This window comes from Mustelus asterias, unplaced genomic scaffold (genome assembly GCF_964213995.1).
Source record: "Mustelus asterias unplaced genomic scaffold, sMusAst1.hap1.1 HAP1_SCAFFOLD_4745, whole genome shotgun sequence".
Classification (NCBI taxonomy): Eukaryota; Metazoa; Chordata; class Chondrichthyes; order Carcharhiniformes; family Triakidae; genus Mustelus; species Mustelus asterias.
This window is the reverse complement of record NW_027594688.1, coordinates 1-14,107: the sequence shown is the minus strand read 5'-3', so window position 1 is coordinate 14,107 and position 14,107 is coordinate 1. Positions and strand designations below refer to the sequence as shown.

At 45.6% G+C, this 14,107-nt stretch overlaps 1 protein-coding gene across 1 annotated transcript; it reads left to right on the top strand.

The window, feature by feature from the left end:
* Positions 1-184: 184 nt before the first annotated feature.
* LOC144491218 (gelsolin-like) lies at positions 185-8,791 on the top strand (the record flags this gene model as incomplete). Its single annotated transcript, XM_078208894.1, has 6 exons — positions 185-334; positions 2,037-2,126; positions 2,751-2,886; positions 5,599-5,687; positions 7,765-7,980; positions 8,653-8,791. Coding segments are annotated over 6 exons (819 nt in total), but the record flags the coding sequence as incomplete, so codon positions are not given.
* Between the last annotated feature and the right edge of the window lie 5,316 nt (positions 8,792-14,107).

Genomic DNA, 14,107 nt, shown 5'->3' with positions numbered 1-14,107 from the left:
GATGCCATTCCTGCTTCAGGACCTCCCAGAAGTGTGTTTCGGCCAATATAGAGCAATAGCAGGTGTAATGAGATTGACAGTGAGGTGTGTCCTGTATTGAGAATGTGTAGATTATTTTTTTAATGGCTCAGCTTCAGTCGTGCCTGTGATCACGTGCACTCTCCCTCGCCGTTTTCTCTTTCAGGAAATCTTTCAGTGGTGTGGCTCCAAGTGCAATCTATTTGAGCGGCTAAAGGCCACCTGCATGGCCAAGGGTATCCGTGACAACGAGAGAAGTGGCCGTGCCACTCTGCGTGTGATGGAGGAAGGGAGGGAGTCGGAAAAACTACTGGAGGTGAGGCAACATTAATCATTTCCGCAAATTAACCATTGGAAAAGATGAATAACAAACTTGTATTTCCTCGAGCCATTTGCCGGAGTTGGGAGATTGGAAATTTGATCCAGTGTGTCCAATGGTGAGCTTTTGTTACCGCAGGGCGGAGCAAGTGAGGGGGTGTGGATTGCGGTCTATCGTTTGTTTTCATTCTGATTTGATGGAAGCCAAGTAGCAAGTCGTCCATTTGTGCAACCCTCCTCCATTATAGGGACTGGGAACTCCAGTGCAAGAGGCATTTGTAACATTGGCTCCATTTAGTCAGCTCAATGCAGGTCAGTCTATTGTGTTCGACTATAGCTGGACTTGACCATAAAAAAAATCTGTATTGCGTCCTGAGGGAGTGCCATGACCTGTCGCTGAAGGGTCACAGCCTCCTTCGGAGTAAGTGCAGTCCGTTACGTCTCTTTCCCAGGTGCTGAGCACAAGTTACTCGGACACCCCCAGTTACTTGCCGTTGTGGGGGAGGAGCCCAGAATTTCAGTGACCCATCTGACATTGGGGCATCGCAGACAAGCCTGAGTATCTGTAGGTAATTCCTTTCCAGCAGCTGTCACTGGGTAGAATTCAGATGCTGATGCCAATTACCATTGGCCTGTCTCTCTCCCTCTATCCCCCGGCCTTCTTCCAACTCTATGGTGGTTGAGGCCTATTGAACAGGGCGACTAGTTAGCTGAGAGCAGCAGCAAATGGCATTTGCTGCACAATGCTTAGTGCCATCTTGGTTATGTTAGTGGTCATTTGGTGAGCCAACACAATGCCCTAAAGACCAAGAACCTTCACCGCCCAAGGGAACAACTGTGCAGAATTGGACCTTTTGGAGCTACTTTCTCTGACGACTTTTAAGGGGAGAGATACAAGAGTGTCCAGAGGGGCAATTTTTTCAGAGGGTGTTGAGTGTCTGGAACAAGCTGCCAGAGGTCGTAGTAGAGGCGGGTACAGTTTTGTCTTTTAAAAAGAAATTAGATAGTTACATGGGTACGATGGGTCTAGAGGGATATGGGCCAAATGCAGGCAATTGGGATTAGCTTAGGGGTTTAAAAAAAAAAAGGGGCAGCATGGACAAGTTGGGCCGAAGGGCGTGTTTCCATGCTATAATGACTCTGACCTGAAGGAGCTTGTTTTGGAGGGATGAGGAAAGAATCCTTCAATGTAGGGAAACGTTAATTGATATCAGCTGCATAAGTTATGTTGTAAAGGTGTTTTATGGGGGTTAATGGCTATTTAGTACCATAGAATCCCTACAGCGAAAAAAGAGGCCACCCGGCCCATCGAGTCTGCACCAACTCTCCGAAAGAACCTCTTACACAGGCCCACCCTATCCCCGTAACCCTGCGCATTTACCATGGCTAATCCAGCTAATTTACACATCTTTGGACACTTTAGAGACAATTTAGCATGACCAATCCCAACCTGCACACACTGGGACAATCATGGGCAATTTAGCATGGCCAATCCACCTACACATCTTTGGACTGTGGGAGGAAACTGGAGCACCCGGAGGAAACCCATGCAGACACTGGGAGGGGTGGGGGGGGGGGGGGACTACCCAGCTGCCTGGCACTGAGGCAGCGGTGCTAACCACTGTGCTACCCATTACTAGCTGTGTGTTTTGTGGGGTTACTGGCTGGTTAATAACGATATTGCTGCCTCACCTCTTTAGGTTCTTGGACCAAAGCCGGATCTGCCAGACGGAACTGCTGACGATGTAACAGCTGATGTGTCCAACAGGAAACTGGCTAAACTATACAAGGTGCTGCTAACCATTCCAACAATAGGCGGTTTTGGAGATGGGGAAATAGATTTTGATCAGGTGGTGGAATTTAAATTGAATAAAAATCTGGAATTAAAAGTCTAATGATGACCATTAGATCAATTGTCCATGGTTGTAAAACCCATCTTGCGCTTCGTTCATGTCCATTTTAAGGTGGGGAATCTGTTGGCCTTATCTGTTCTGGCCCCCAGATCCACAGCAATGTGGCTGACTGTTTTTAAAAAAAATAAAGTCCTCTGCAACAGCCATGAAAATCTGTCAAAGGGTAATTTGGGGATGGGCAATAAATGCTAAACCAGCCACCAACGCCCACGTCCCGTGAATGGTAGAGATGGGTGTGTCATATAAATAGGCTGTTGCAGCACTCTTAACAAAGGAGCTCTTGAAAGGAGACTAGTTTTACTGTAAAAAGTCTTTGATTCTATCCCCACACAAAGCCAGGAATGTGTAAACTGTTGATAAGAATGTATTATTTTGGAGAACTGAATATAGCCAGTGAGGGCAAGTTTCCAAAAAAGGCCAAATTCCATTTTGTTTTCCCTGGGATGAAACCAGCTGATGATTTTAAAATGTTCTCCTTGTCTGTCTCTTCCACCCCCCCAGGTTTCGAATGCTGCTGGTGGTGATGTTCAGATGAGCCTGGTGTCTGCGGAGAATCCATTTAAACAGAGCATGCTGGACTCTGAAGACAGCTTCATCCTGGACAATGGATCCAATGGGCAGATCTTCGTGTGGAAAGGTTAGATGGGGGCGAGCTGCCCAGTTGTCGGGAGGGATTGAGGGCGGGTTTAAGGTACTTGTTCAATTTTCCTCTGTTTACCTAGGAGAATATTTGGAGAATAGCATCAAATTCGCCTTTGTGTCCCATTGGTCCTCACTTCCCTGTCACCCCCCAAGTTAGCGAGTGAAAACTCCATCTTTTGGATATATATTGGAATGTGCCCCAAGATCCATCAATGAGGGCTCGGTGGACCATGTGTACCTGGGATATGAGTGGGCAAGCTCTTTCGAATCTGCTCCGTGGATTCGCAAGACCGAGGCTGGGAATCGATGTTGGCGTAGGTTTGGGAATTCCGGTTAAAGTTCCACTTTCGAAGCTACTGGCTCAGTGTGGTCAGTTGGACTGATTTTGGTACACCGGTGGATGCGGTGTTTTTGGATTTCCAAAAGGCGTTTGATAAGGTGCCCCATAAAAGGCTGCTGAAGAAGATTAGGGCACACGGAGTTGGGGGTAGTGTGTTAAAGTGGATTGGGGACTGGCTATCCGACAGGAAGCAGAGAGTCGGAATAAATGGGTGTTTTTCCGGTTGGAGGAAGGTAACTAGTGGCGTGCCGCAGGGATCGGTACTCGGGCCGCAAATGTTTACCATTTTATATAGATGATCTGGAGGAGGGGACGGAGTGTAGGGTAACGAAGTTTGCAGACGACACAAAGATAAGTGGAAAAGTGAATCGTGTGGAGGACGGAGAAGATCTGCAGAGAGATTTGGACAGGCTGAGTGAGTGGGCGAGGATATGGCAAATGGAGTATAACGTTGAGAAATGCGAGGTTATACACTTTGGAGGAAATAATAACAAATGGGATTACTATCTCAATGGAAACAAATTAAAACATGCTACCGTGCAAAGGGACCTGGGGGTCCTTGTGCATGAGACGCAAAAGCCCAGTCTGCAGGTACAACAGGTGATCAAGAAGGCAAATGGGATGTTGGCCTATATTGCGAAGGGCATAGAATATAAAAGCAGGGATGTCTTGATGCACCTGTACAGGGCATTGGTGAGGCCGCAGCTGGAATACTGTGTGCAGTATTGGTCCCCTTATATGAGGAAGGATATATTGGCATTGGAGGGAGTGCAGAGAAGGTTCACCAGGTTGATACCGGAGATGAGGCGTTTGGATTATGAGGAGAGGCTGAGGAGATTGGGTTTGTACTCGTTGGAGTTTAGAAGGATGAGGGGGGATCTTATGGAGACTTATAGGATAGGGTGGAGGCGGAGAGATTCTTTCCACTTAGTAAGGACGTTAAAACTAGAGGACACAGCCTCAAAATAAAGGGGGGTCGGTTTAAGACAGAGTTGAGGAGGAACTTCTTCTCCCAGAGGGTGGTGAATCTCTGGAATTCTCTGCCCACTGAGGTGGTGGAGGCTACCTCGCTGAATATGTTTAAAGCGCGGATGGATGGATTCCTGATCGGTAAGGGAATTAAGGGTTATGGGGATCAGGCGGGTAAGTGGTACTGATCCACGTCAGATCAGCCATGATCTTATTGAATGGCGGGGCAGGCTCGTGGGGTTAGATGGCCTACTCCTGCTCCTATTTCTTATGTTCTTATGTTCTTATGGTTATGCCGTTGGCTGCAAGGAGCTCTCATTCTGTGGAGTTACTTGCACCAGTGAGGTACAAAAGGGTGTTTTGAAAATGTGGAAAGAAAGCGTAGACTAGTGGGTCATCAGTCTTGAGCAGACAGGAAATGAAGATTTAAAATTTTGTGCAGTGTTGCTCACGAACATTGCATCAAAAATCATCTTTAGTTGTGCGTAGTCTGTCCACAAACTCTCGTGCCCAATATCACTTGGATTATTTTGGCTTCAAGTCAAATGAAAGGGATATGGATCCTGAGGCCTTACAATGGTGTGAAAATGGGAAAACACTTATTGCAACATTGTCAAGCGGTTGTCGGGAGGGACAACAACTCATTAATGTCTGGATTTGGAGGAATTGTGGACGCTCTTCAGAAGCTATCCAGTTAGGAATAGTTCTGAGATGTACGGTATATGCATATGCAGCACGAGTTGAATCCAGTCCATATTGGCTATTGTGCAGTTTGAAGAGGGAGAAATGGGGAGAGCAGTAGATGAATTCACGTAGCATTTGGTGGCAGAGGTTGTCATGTACCTGAGACTTGTTTGAATCTGTTAACGATGATGCTTCATTCTCTTATGGTGTGTATGCGCATTTTATATTCTAACTCTCACTGCTCTGTGAGGATGGTTATGAGCTTGGGGAACTGTGACAACCCTTAAGTATTTAATACAACTGAGTAACTTAGTTTGGGTGTGAAGCCACAGAGACAGGACCTATAGCCAAGTGAGGGCAGCTTTCTTCCCTAAAAGGATATTTGAGAACCAAATGGATTTTGGCAATAATCCAAGGTTTGTGGTCAACATTTATTTAATTTTTTTTTAATGACATCAACTTCATTCCAGTTTTTTCTGTGTGGGATTTGTACACAATCTCTGAATTATTGGTCTAGGTTTCTGGATTAGCAATGCAGCCGCCTAACCACTCGCCTTGCGCAAGAATACAATATCTTTAACCAAAGGCATTTTGCCCTTCACCTCCAGTTGAGTGTCACTGTAAACTGTTGTTCAACTATTGCTGAAGTTCTGAGAGCGGGATAGATGGGCGTTCCCTAATTTCCTTTGTTTTTCTTTCCTGTGAAATTCCAAGGTAAGCAAGCAAACCCAGAGGAACGGAAAGCTGCCCTGAAAGCTGCTGAGGACTTCATTACCAAAATGGAATATCCCAAACACACTCAGGTGAGGAGCGCTGGAGTGCTTTGTGTCGAATGAAAGCAGCGCTTCCCTCAGCCACCTTCCTTCAGCCATGGTAGCGAGACCACCTTGGCGAATGGTTGGAGCGGGCTAGGAAAATGTTAAAAACGATGGAGGAGCAATGATTTGGAATTTATGCAAGAAATCCCAAGATTAACCTGTTCGCATTTCATTTCGAAGGGTTCACCACAGGGTACTTTGTATCGTTCGTCTATTTAGGAATCTGAGATAAAATCATTGCAGAAGGAGGCCATTCGACCCATCGATTCTGCGCCGACTCTCTGATAAAGCATTTTGCCCAGGCCCCCCACCTGCCATATCCCCATGTAGGGGCTTTTTCAGAGGCTAGGTATTGAGTTCAATTTCCACTAATACAAAGACTCGCGAAAGTCGTTCTTTATTGACCAACGTAGGTTGGGAGAGCAAGGGTTGGGCGGTCCAACACTTCTCTGAAATTACATCACCATGGCAATGCAATTATACAATTTCCAAAAGATATTTAACCCTCTGACTCGACGCAATCAGAAATGAACCAATCATCATTACTACAGGTCAATTATTATTAATAAATGTCATATACCCTGGCCAATTGCAGATATTCTCTGGCACCATGGGAACAATAAGTGCTCGCGGTTTCTGCCTGACTTTTCCATGGCCACCTGTTGCCATGACACTCTTAAAAGCAAATTACTGCGGATGCTGGAATCTGAAACCAAAAGAGAAAATGCTGGAAAATCTCAGCAGGTCTGGCAGCATCTGCAAGGAGAGAAAAGAGCTGATGTTTCGAGTTCAGATGACCCTTTGCTTTGACAAAGGGTCATCTGGACTTGAAACGTCAGCTCTTTTCTCTCCTTGCAGATGTTGCCAGGCCTGCTGAGATTTTCCAGCATTTTCTCTCTTGGCCATGACTCTCTTATCTAGTTGAAGGCTTTGTCTATTCATTAGACCGTCTGAGTTTGCTCGCTTTGCCCTTGGCTTATGAATTTTCTATTCATAAGGACTGTCTGGAATTCATGCCAGTAAGAGCTTCTATGGGTGTATTGTTATAAAGAATGTGGTTCACTTTACTGGCCTTTTTCCCATGATGCCTGAGAACTCTGCGCCATTAGCCAAACTGTAACACACTTTTCAGAATTATGTTTAAATTCTTTAACTGCGGTTGTGTTTTTATGCTGACAGTACCATAAATATATATAAAATGTATATTATTTATATAGTCTGATTCTTATCCTAAGCTAATCCACTCTGTTCTAATAGTCTTTGTTAGTGTTTTAAATCCCAGAGTATTTTGAAGTCCTCTAACACCCTGTAATCCCACGTATTTAGGGGAGGCGATGACTAGACTTTTAATACAGAAAATCAGCAAATGTTCTGGGGACCCAGGTTCGAATCCCGTCGCAGCAGATGGAGGAATTTGAATTCAATAAAAATCTGGAATTAAGAATCTACTGGTGACCATGAAACCACTGTCAATTGTCAGAAAATCACATCTGGTTCACCAATGTCCTTTAGGGAAGGAAATCTTCCGTCCTTACCTAGTCTGGGCTACATGTGACTCCAGAGCCACAGCAATGTGGTTGACTCTCAACTGCCTCTGAACAGTGACAATGATGGATGGGCAATAAATGCTGGCCAGCCAACAATGCCCATGTCCTACGAATGAATTTTTAAAAAACCCTAATCTACACATCTTGGGACGCTAAGGGCCAATTTAGCATGGCCAATCCACCTAACCCACACATCTTTGGACTGTGGGAGGAAACCAGAGCATCCTAAGGAAACCCAAGCAGACATGGGGAGAATGTGCAAACTCCACATACAGTTGCTCAAGGCTGGATTTGAACCCTGGTCCCAGGTGCTGTGAGGCAGCAGTGCTAATCGCTGTGCCATCGTGTTGCCCAATGAGATGTCTTGCTGTGTTTTTTTTTTGCAACAATTAGATTTTCATTTTGGCAGTTGTATACTTGGAGGGAAACTGATTTAGCAGTTTTCAGTGTGTGGTTAAAATTCACATTTCAAACTAGAAGCATTGTAATAAAGCTCCCAATGTTCTGTTTCTTAGGTTCAGATTCTGCCAGAGACTGGGGAAACTCCACTGTTCAAGCAGTTCTTCAAGAATTGGGTTGACCTGTACCAGACTGAGGGAATGGGAACCTGCTACATCTCTGGACAGATTGCCAAAATTGAAAAAGTGCCTTTTGACGCTTCGACTTTGCATGAGTCTCCTGCCATGGCTGCCCAGCACGGAATGGTGGATGATGGGTCTGGAGAGAAAACGGTAAAAACGCAACGCATGTTGCTAACGGCTAACATCGCCAAGATTGCTCTGAAGAGGCTCTCGCTGAGAATAAAGCTATACTATGATGCAGTAGTTCACGGGCAGCAGTAAGATTTGGAGTGGATTGCTACACTGTGGAAATTAAATCTGATCGACAAGTGGGACTGGGAATAGTATCAGGCCAACGCTGTTTCCTTGGGCAGGACTGGGCCTACAGGCTAAGGGTGTCCAGTACTTGTTCTGTGCTGATCTGAGCCAGGGATGATGGCACTGGGGGGGGGGGGGTTGATAATGTGCCCGTGTGTTCCTAGTCCAGGGAAGGAAACGGGTGCAATTTTAGTGCTAGCCCCATGTTCCGCACTGTGTATCTGCTGGGTGAAGATTAATGCAGCTCGTGGCACTACTCACTGTTTGCTAGTAACATGAAAATTGGCCAGTTGGTCAACACACTGGAAAGAGGCTGAGGCCTTGACTGCTCCCAACATGTGTTCCTGCCCCTGGCAGGGTGGGGGGTAAGAGGGTATCCCTGCCCTGGGTAAGAGGGTATCCCTGCCCCTGGCAAGGTCGGGGTGGGGGAAGGAGAAAGAGGGTGTCCCTGCCCCTGGCAAGGTGGGAGGAGGAGAAAAATGCTAGCTTGCCAGTACCAACAATAAATTGAATTGAAACTTTCAGATCTGGCGCATTGAAGGCAGTGACAAAGTGGCTGTTGACCCGAGCACTTACGGCCAGTTCTATGGGGGAGACTGCTACATTATCCTGTACGATTACACCTTTTCTGGACGACAAGGTCACATCATCTATTACTGGTAAGCTGCTGGAAAGTCTTGTTAGACATTTTTTGCATTCGTTAGGATGCTGGACCCAATCCCCAAGGTATGATATCCAGTCTAGACCTCCACAGTTTTGTTATTGTCAGCATAAATGTGCGGATAGGATGCCCCCCCCCCCTCTTAGAGTAACTCCAGTGACAAACTGGGGATCTTTTATCAAAACAAGCTTTATTTTGAACACCGTTTAGGAATAACTCTAATAAAACGAAACAGTGTAACTCTTAACTGTTGAACAATCTTTCAACTTGAAAAGAAACAAATCTTAACTTCTAACTTATCACTATTTCCATTCCAATTAAGCAATATTTCTTAATAGTTAGCAAAATACAGGTAAATACACTCCCTGACTTGGGTAACAGCTTTAAAGTTTTGAGAGAGAGAGAGCCTCGTTTTAACAGCTCCAGTCACTAACTCCCTCTAAAAATGAAAATGGAACATTTTGTTCTTGCTGCAAGTCTACCTCCTCCCATGAACCAAACATGACTGTCAACCACTCCAATCTGCAATCCCCGGATAACTTAAATAAACCAAATGTATCGACTCTACAAAGTAACACATTCCTCACTAAAATTAGTTATTATCCTGCTTTCTCAGCATCTGATCTCCCTGTAACAAAACACTGCATCTTAAAGCAATTCCCCTTAAACATAAAATATATTCACAGCACAGTATCGTCACAATTAATTGTTTTGAAAGGAAACTTCTCTGAGGCACCCCTCGTGCATCAATGGGTACATGCTCACTCGAGCATACACCCAGAGAGTTTTAAACAGTCGTGTCCTGTGTTAGTTCAGCTGGTTGTACAAGATTCTGCCTTTATTGTGCGAGAAGGAATGGATAACTAATCCATTAACCGACCACTCTTGTCACACTATTTGTGCAATCTTACTGCACTTGCCAACGTAAACATAACCATGAAACCATTTCTAAAAGTGATTTAGTGGCGAGAATTGTCAGTGTGCCTTGAGGATGTTAAAGATGTGATAGTCAAAGGAAGAATCCATCCTTATTTGGAGTCGATATTATTCATGAAGTGGAACATTGCAACGTTAGAAATGCAGGTTCCTTTAAAACCTGATGGGTAACCTGGGCTGGTGAGTGGGCTGCATGATTGAAATCAAGTTTGTTCACTAAACGTGGCCCCATGAATCAGATTAAATACATTTAATGCCATATTCTATAATGACTATAGAAGATGCTTCTTCATTAGGGTGGCACAGTGGTTAGAACTGCTGCCTCACAGTGCCAGGGGCCTGGGTTTGATTCCTGGCTTGGGTGACTGTGTGGAGTTTGCACGTTCTCCCCGTGTCTGCGTGGGTTTCCTCCCACAGTCTGAAAGACGTGCTGGTTAGGTACATTGGCCATGCTAAATTCTCCCTCGGTGTCCGCGAACAGGCGCCGGAGTGTGACGACTAAGGGATTTTCACAGTAACTTCATTGCAGTGTTAATGTAAGCCTACTTGTGACTAATAAATAAACTTTTTATATATTTAATAGAGCTATCAACTTCAAATGGTTTTTTTAAAAAAAAAAGAAATATTTATAATTTGGACGCAGAGGGAGCACATGGCTCTCACAGTCAATGTTGTGAGTAATCGGCATGAATCTCACTTCACTTGCCCTTTGCGTGCGTATCACTTAAGTCATATTGGTCGGAAAAAATTATGTGGGCAGAAGTTAGAGGAATGTGGCAACCCTGAGCATGGGCAACAGTCAACAAAATGTCTCGCTGGCCATATTCCAGATCCCCACGCGTCGCGCGTGTCCCCCCCCCCAGGCCGCACGTTGTCCACCGTTGCTTTAAAGCATAAACCAGCTCTTGCTACAAGCTGAATTGGAGCAGGTGATGCTCACTGACGCTTTATTAAAGAGGTTTTTCCTCCCAGGTTGGGGATGTTTCTGGGCAGGGAGAGGGTCCAGACGGGAAGAGTGGGAAGTAGTGTTTGTACTGGATGATCCTGTCACAATAAAACAGTAATGAACCATTCCTCTGTCTAATTGGAGCAAAACACCTGAGGATGCTCAGAATAGCATGTTCTGTTTTTATTCTTCTGTCTAACTTGGTAAATAGATATTCACCTGTTTAATATGCATCTCCGGACTATTCTCGTCCTGTGTCAGTGTGTCCCTGTGCTCCGTAACCATCCAATCAATACCCTCCACTTGAATGTATTGAATCCCTACAATGCAGAACATGGCCATTCAGCCCAACCCCCTCATTCTATCCCCATAACCCTGTGCATTTACCATGACCAATCAACCTAACCCGCACCTCTTCGGGAGGAAACTGGAGCACCCGGAGGAAACCCACGCAGGCATTGGGTGAGTATGCAAACGGTCACCCGAGGCTGGAATCTAACCCAGGTTCCTGGCGCTGTGAGGCAGCAGGGCTAACCGCCGTGCCACCCTCCGTTCCATATGTACATAACCTCAATTGATGCATTTAACTATCTCAATGGAGGGTCATGGGTTCTTGCTGTTTTAAATGACTCTGTAGTTGGTATCTTTATTTGTGACTGGGTGAGGGCAGGAGCTGTTCCTTTAAATAACCTGATAGAACTGGAACCTAATCTTTACACGTTTACAAGCTTTTATTTACAGAGCCTTTACTTTAACAGCAGTTTTTCAAGTTTAAAGTGAAAACTAGAAGTGGGCAGCAAAGGAGTCTGGGAAGGGTTTTTATTTTAACTTTAAAAGTCAGTTACCTGGGAGGTTCCCCCTCATTGATCCACTGGAGCAAGCTGAGAGGGGTGATTGAAAAGCAGCAGTGCTGGTAAGAGATTAATTGGATTAATTGAATTGTTTATTTATTTAATTAGTCAGCTAGTGTGTGTATTTTTTTGGCCTTTACTTTAACAGCAGTTTTTCAAGTTTAAAGTGAAAACTAAAAGTGGGCAGCAAAGGAGTCTGGGAAGGGTTTTTATTTTAACTTTAAAAGTCAGTTACCTGGGTGGTTCCCCCTCAGTAGTAGTTTTTTTTTCTCTCGGGCCCCTTGCCCTATAAATTGGTGCAGAGGAGATACCCGATCCTCTACACTGGTAGAGGATCCCACCCTTCCATCCTCCTCTAACCTAATTATAAGTGTGGGGAAGTTTTTTGTTTTCTTTTTTTCTTGCTGGTAATGGCTTCAGGGATGGCAGTTCAGGCAGTATGCTGCATCTCCTGTGGGATGTATGTGGTGAGGAAATCCAGTAGTGTTTCAGGAGATTTTAGTTGTAAGAAGTGCATTAGATTGCAGCTTCTGGAGGAGCGTGTAAAGGAGCTGGAGGGGGAGGTAGAGGAACTCCGCATAATTCGGGAGGCGGAGGTGGAAGTTGATAGGAGTTATAGAGAAATAGTAACTCCTAGAAATGAGGCTTGGGTCAATGCCAGGAGGAGGGGTAAGAAGCAATCGGGAAGACAATCCCCTGGGGCGGTTCCCCTCCATAATAGGTTTTCGGTGCTGGAGGCTACAGTTGAGGAGGAATCAACTGAGCATAGAGAGCAGATCTCTGGGGGTGAGCCGAGTGAGAAAGCTCAGGTGGTTAGGGGCTGTAAAAGACTGGGCCTTGTGATTGGGGACTCCACAATTAAGGGGACAGATAGGAGGGTCGGAACTAAAGGTAGGGACTTAGGGTTGGTGTGTTGCCTACCAGGGGCTGGGGTCCGGGATGTGTCTGACAGGGTATTCAGGACTCTTAGGGGGGAGGGAGATAAACCACAAGTTATTGTACATGTGGGGACACACGACATAGGGAGGATAGGGGAAGGGGATATTAGGCAGGGATTTATGGAGTTGGGGTGGAAACTAAAGGCCAAGACTGACAGAGTGGTTATCTCTGGACTCTTGCCTGTACCACGGGATAGTTTAGAGAGAAAGAGAGGGAAGGTTTGAATTCATGCTGATGGGATGGTGCAGGAGGGAGGGGTTCAGGTACTTAAGCAATTGGGGCTCTACTGGGGAAGGTGTGACCTCTATGAGAAGGATGGTCTACACCTTAATCAGAAGGGACCAATATCCTGGGGGGTAAATTTGCTAAGGCCATGCAGGGAGTTAAACTGATTCGGGGGGGGGGGGAGGGATCCTGAGTAGTGGGGCTGAAAGTGAGGGATGCATGGATGGGACTGCAATGCACGGCATTGCAGAGGTGGGGTGGAGCAGGGTTTGAAATGTGTATACTTCAATGCCAGGAGTATTCGCAATAAAGTGGGTGAACTTGCAGCGTGGATCAGTACCTGGGACTTCGATGTTGTGGCTATTTCAGAGACATGGATAGAGCAGGGGCAGGAATGGATGCTGCAGGTCCCGGGGTTCAAATGTTTTAGTCGAAGTAGGGAAGGAGGTAGAAGAGGGGGAGGGTAGCATTATTGGTCAGAGATTGTATCACAGTGTCAGAGAGGAGGTTTGATGAGGACTTATCTGTTGAGGTAATATGGGCGGAGATTAGAAATAGGAGAGGTCACCCTGTTGGGAGTCTTTTATAGACCTCCTAAAAGTTCTAGAGAGGTTGAGGAAAGGATTGCGGAGTCAATCCTGCTTAGGAGTGAAAGTAATAGGGCAATTGTTATGGGGGATTTTAACTTGACTAATATTGACTGGAATTGTTATAGCTCTAGCTCGTTAGAGGGGTCAGTTTTTGTTCAAAGCGTGCAGGAAGGTTTTTTGACTCAGTATGTAGACAGGCCAACTAGAGGTGAGGCTATATTGGATCTGGTGCTGGGAAATGAGCCAGACCAGGTGCTAGACTTGGAAGTTGGTGTGCATTTTGGTGATAGTGACCACAATTCGGTTACGTTCACCTTAGTGATGGAAAGGGATAGGCATGAACCTCGGGCCAATGGTTTTAGCTGGGGGAAGGGTAATTATGAGGCTATTAGGAGAGAATTAGGAAACATAGGTTGGACTAGGAGATTACAGGGACTGGGAACGTCCGACATGTGGAGTTTTTTCAAGGAGCAGCTACTGCGAGTCTGTGATAGGTATGTCCCTGTCAGGCAAGGAGGAATTGGTAGGGCTAGGGAACCGTGGTGCACCAAAAAAGTTTCTTTGTTGGTTAAAAAGAATAAGGAGGCTTATGTTCGGATGAGACGTGAGCACTCGGGTAGTGCACTAGAAAGCTTTAGATTGGCTAAGAGGGAGTTGAAGAGCGAGCTTAGAAGGGCTAAAAGGGGACATGAGAAGACTTTGGCGGATAGGGTTAAAGAGAATCCTAAGGCGTTCTATAGGTATGTCAAGAACAGAAGGTTGGTTAGGGCAAGTTTAGGGCCAGTTATAGATGGCAGAGGGAAGTTATGTGTGGAACCGGAGGAGATTGGTG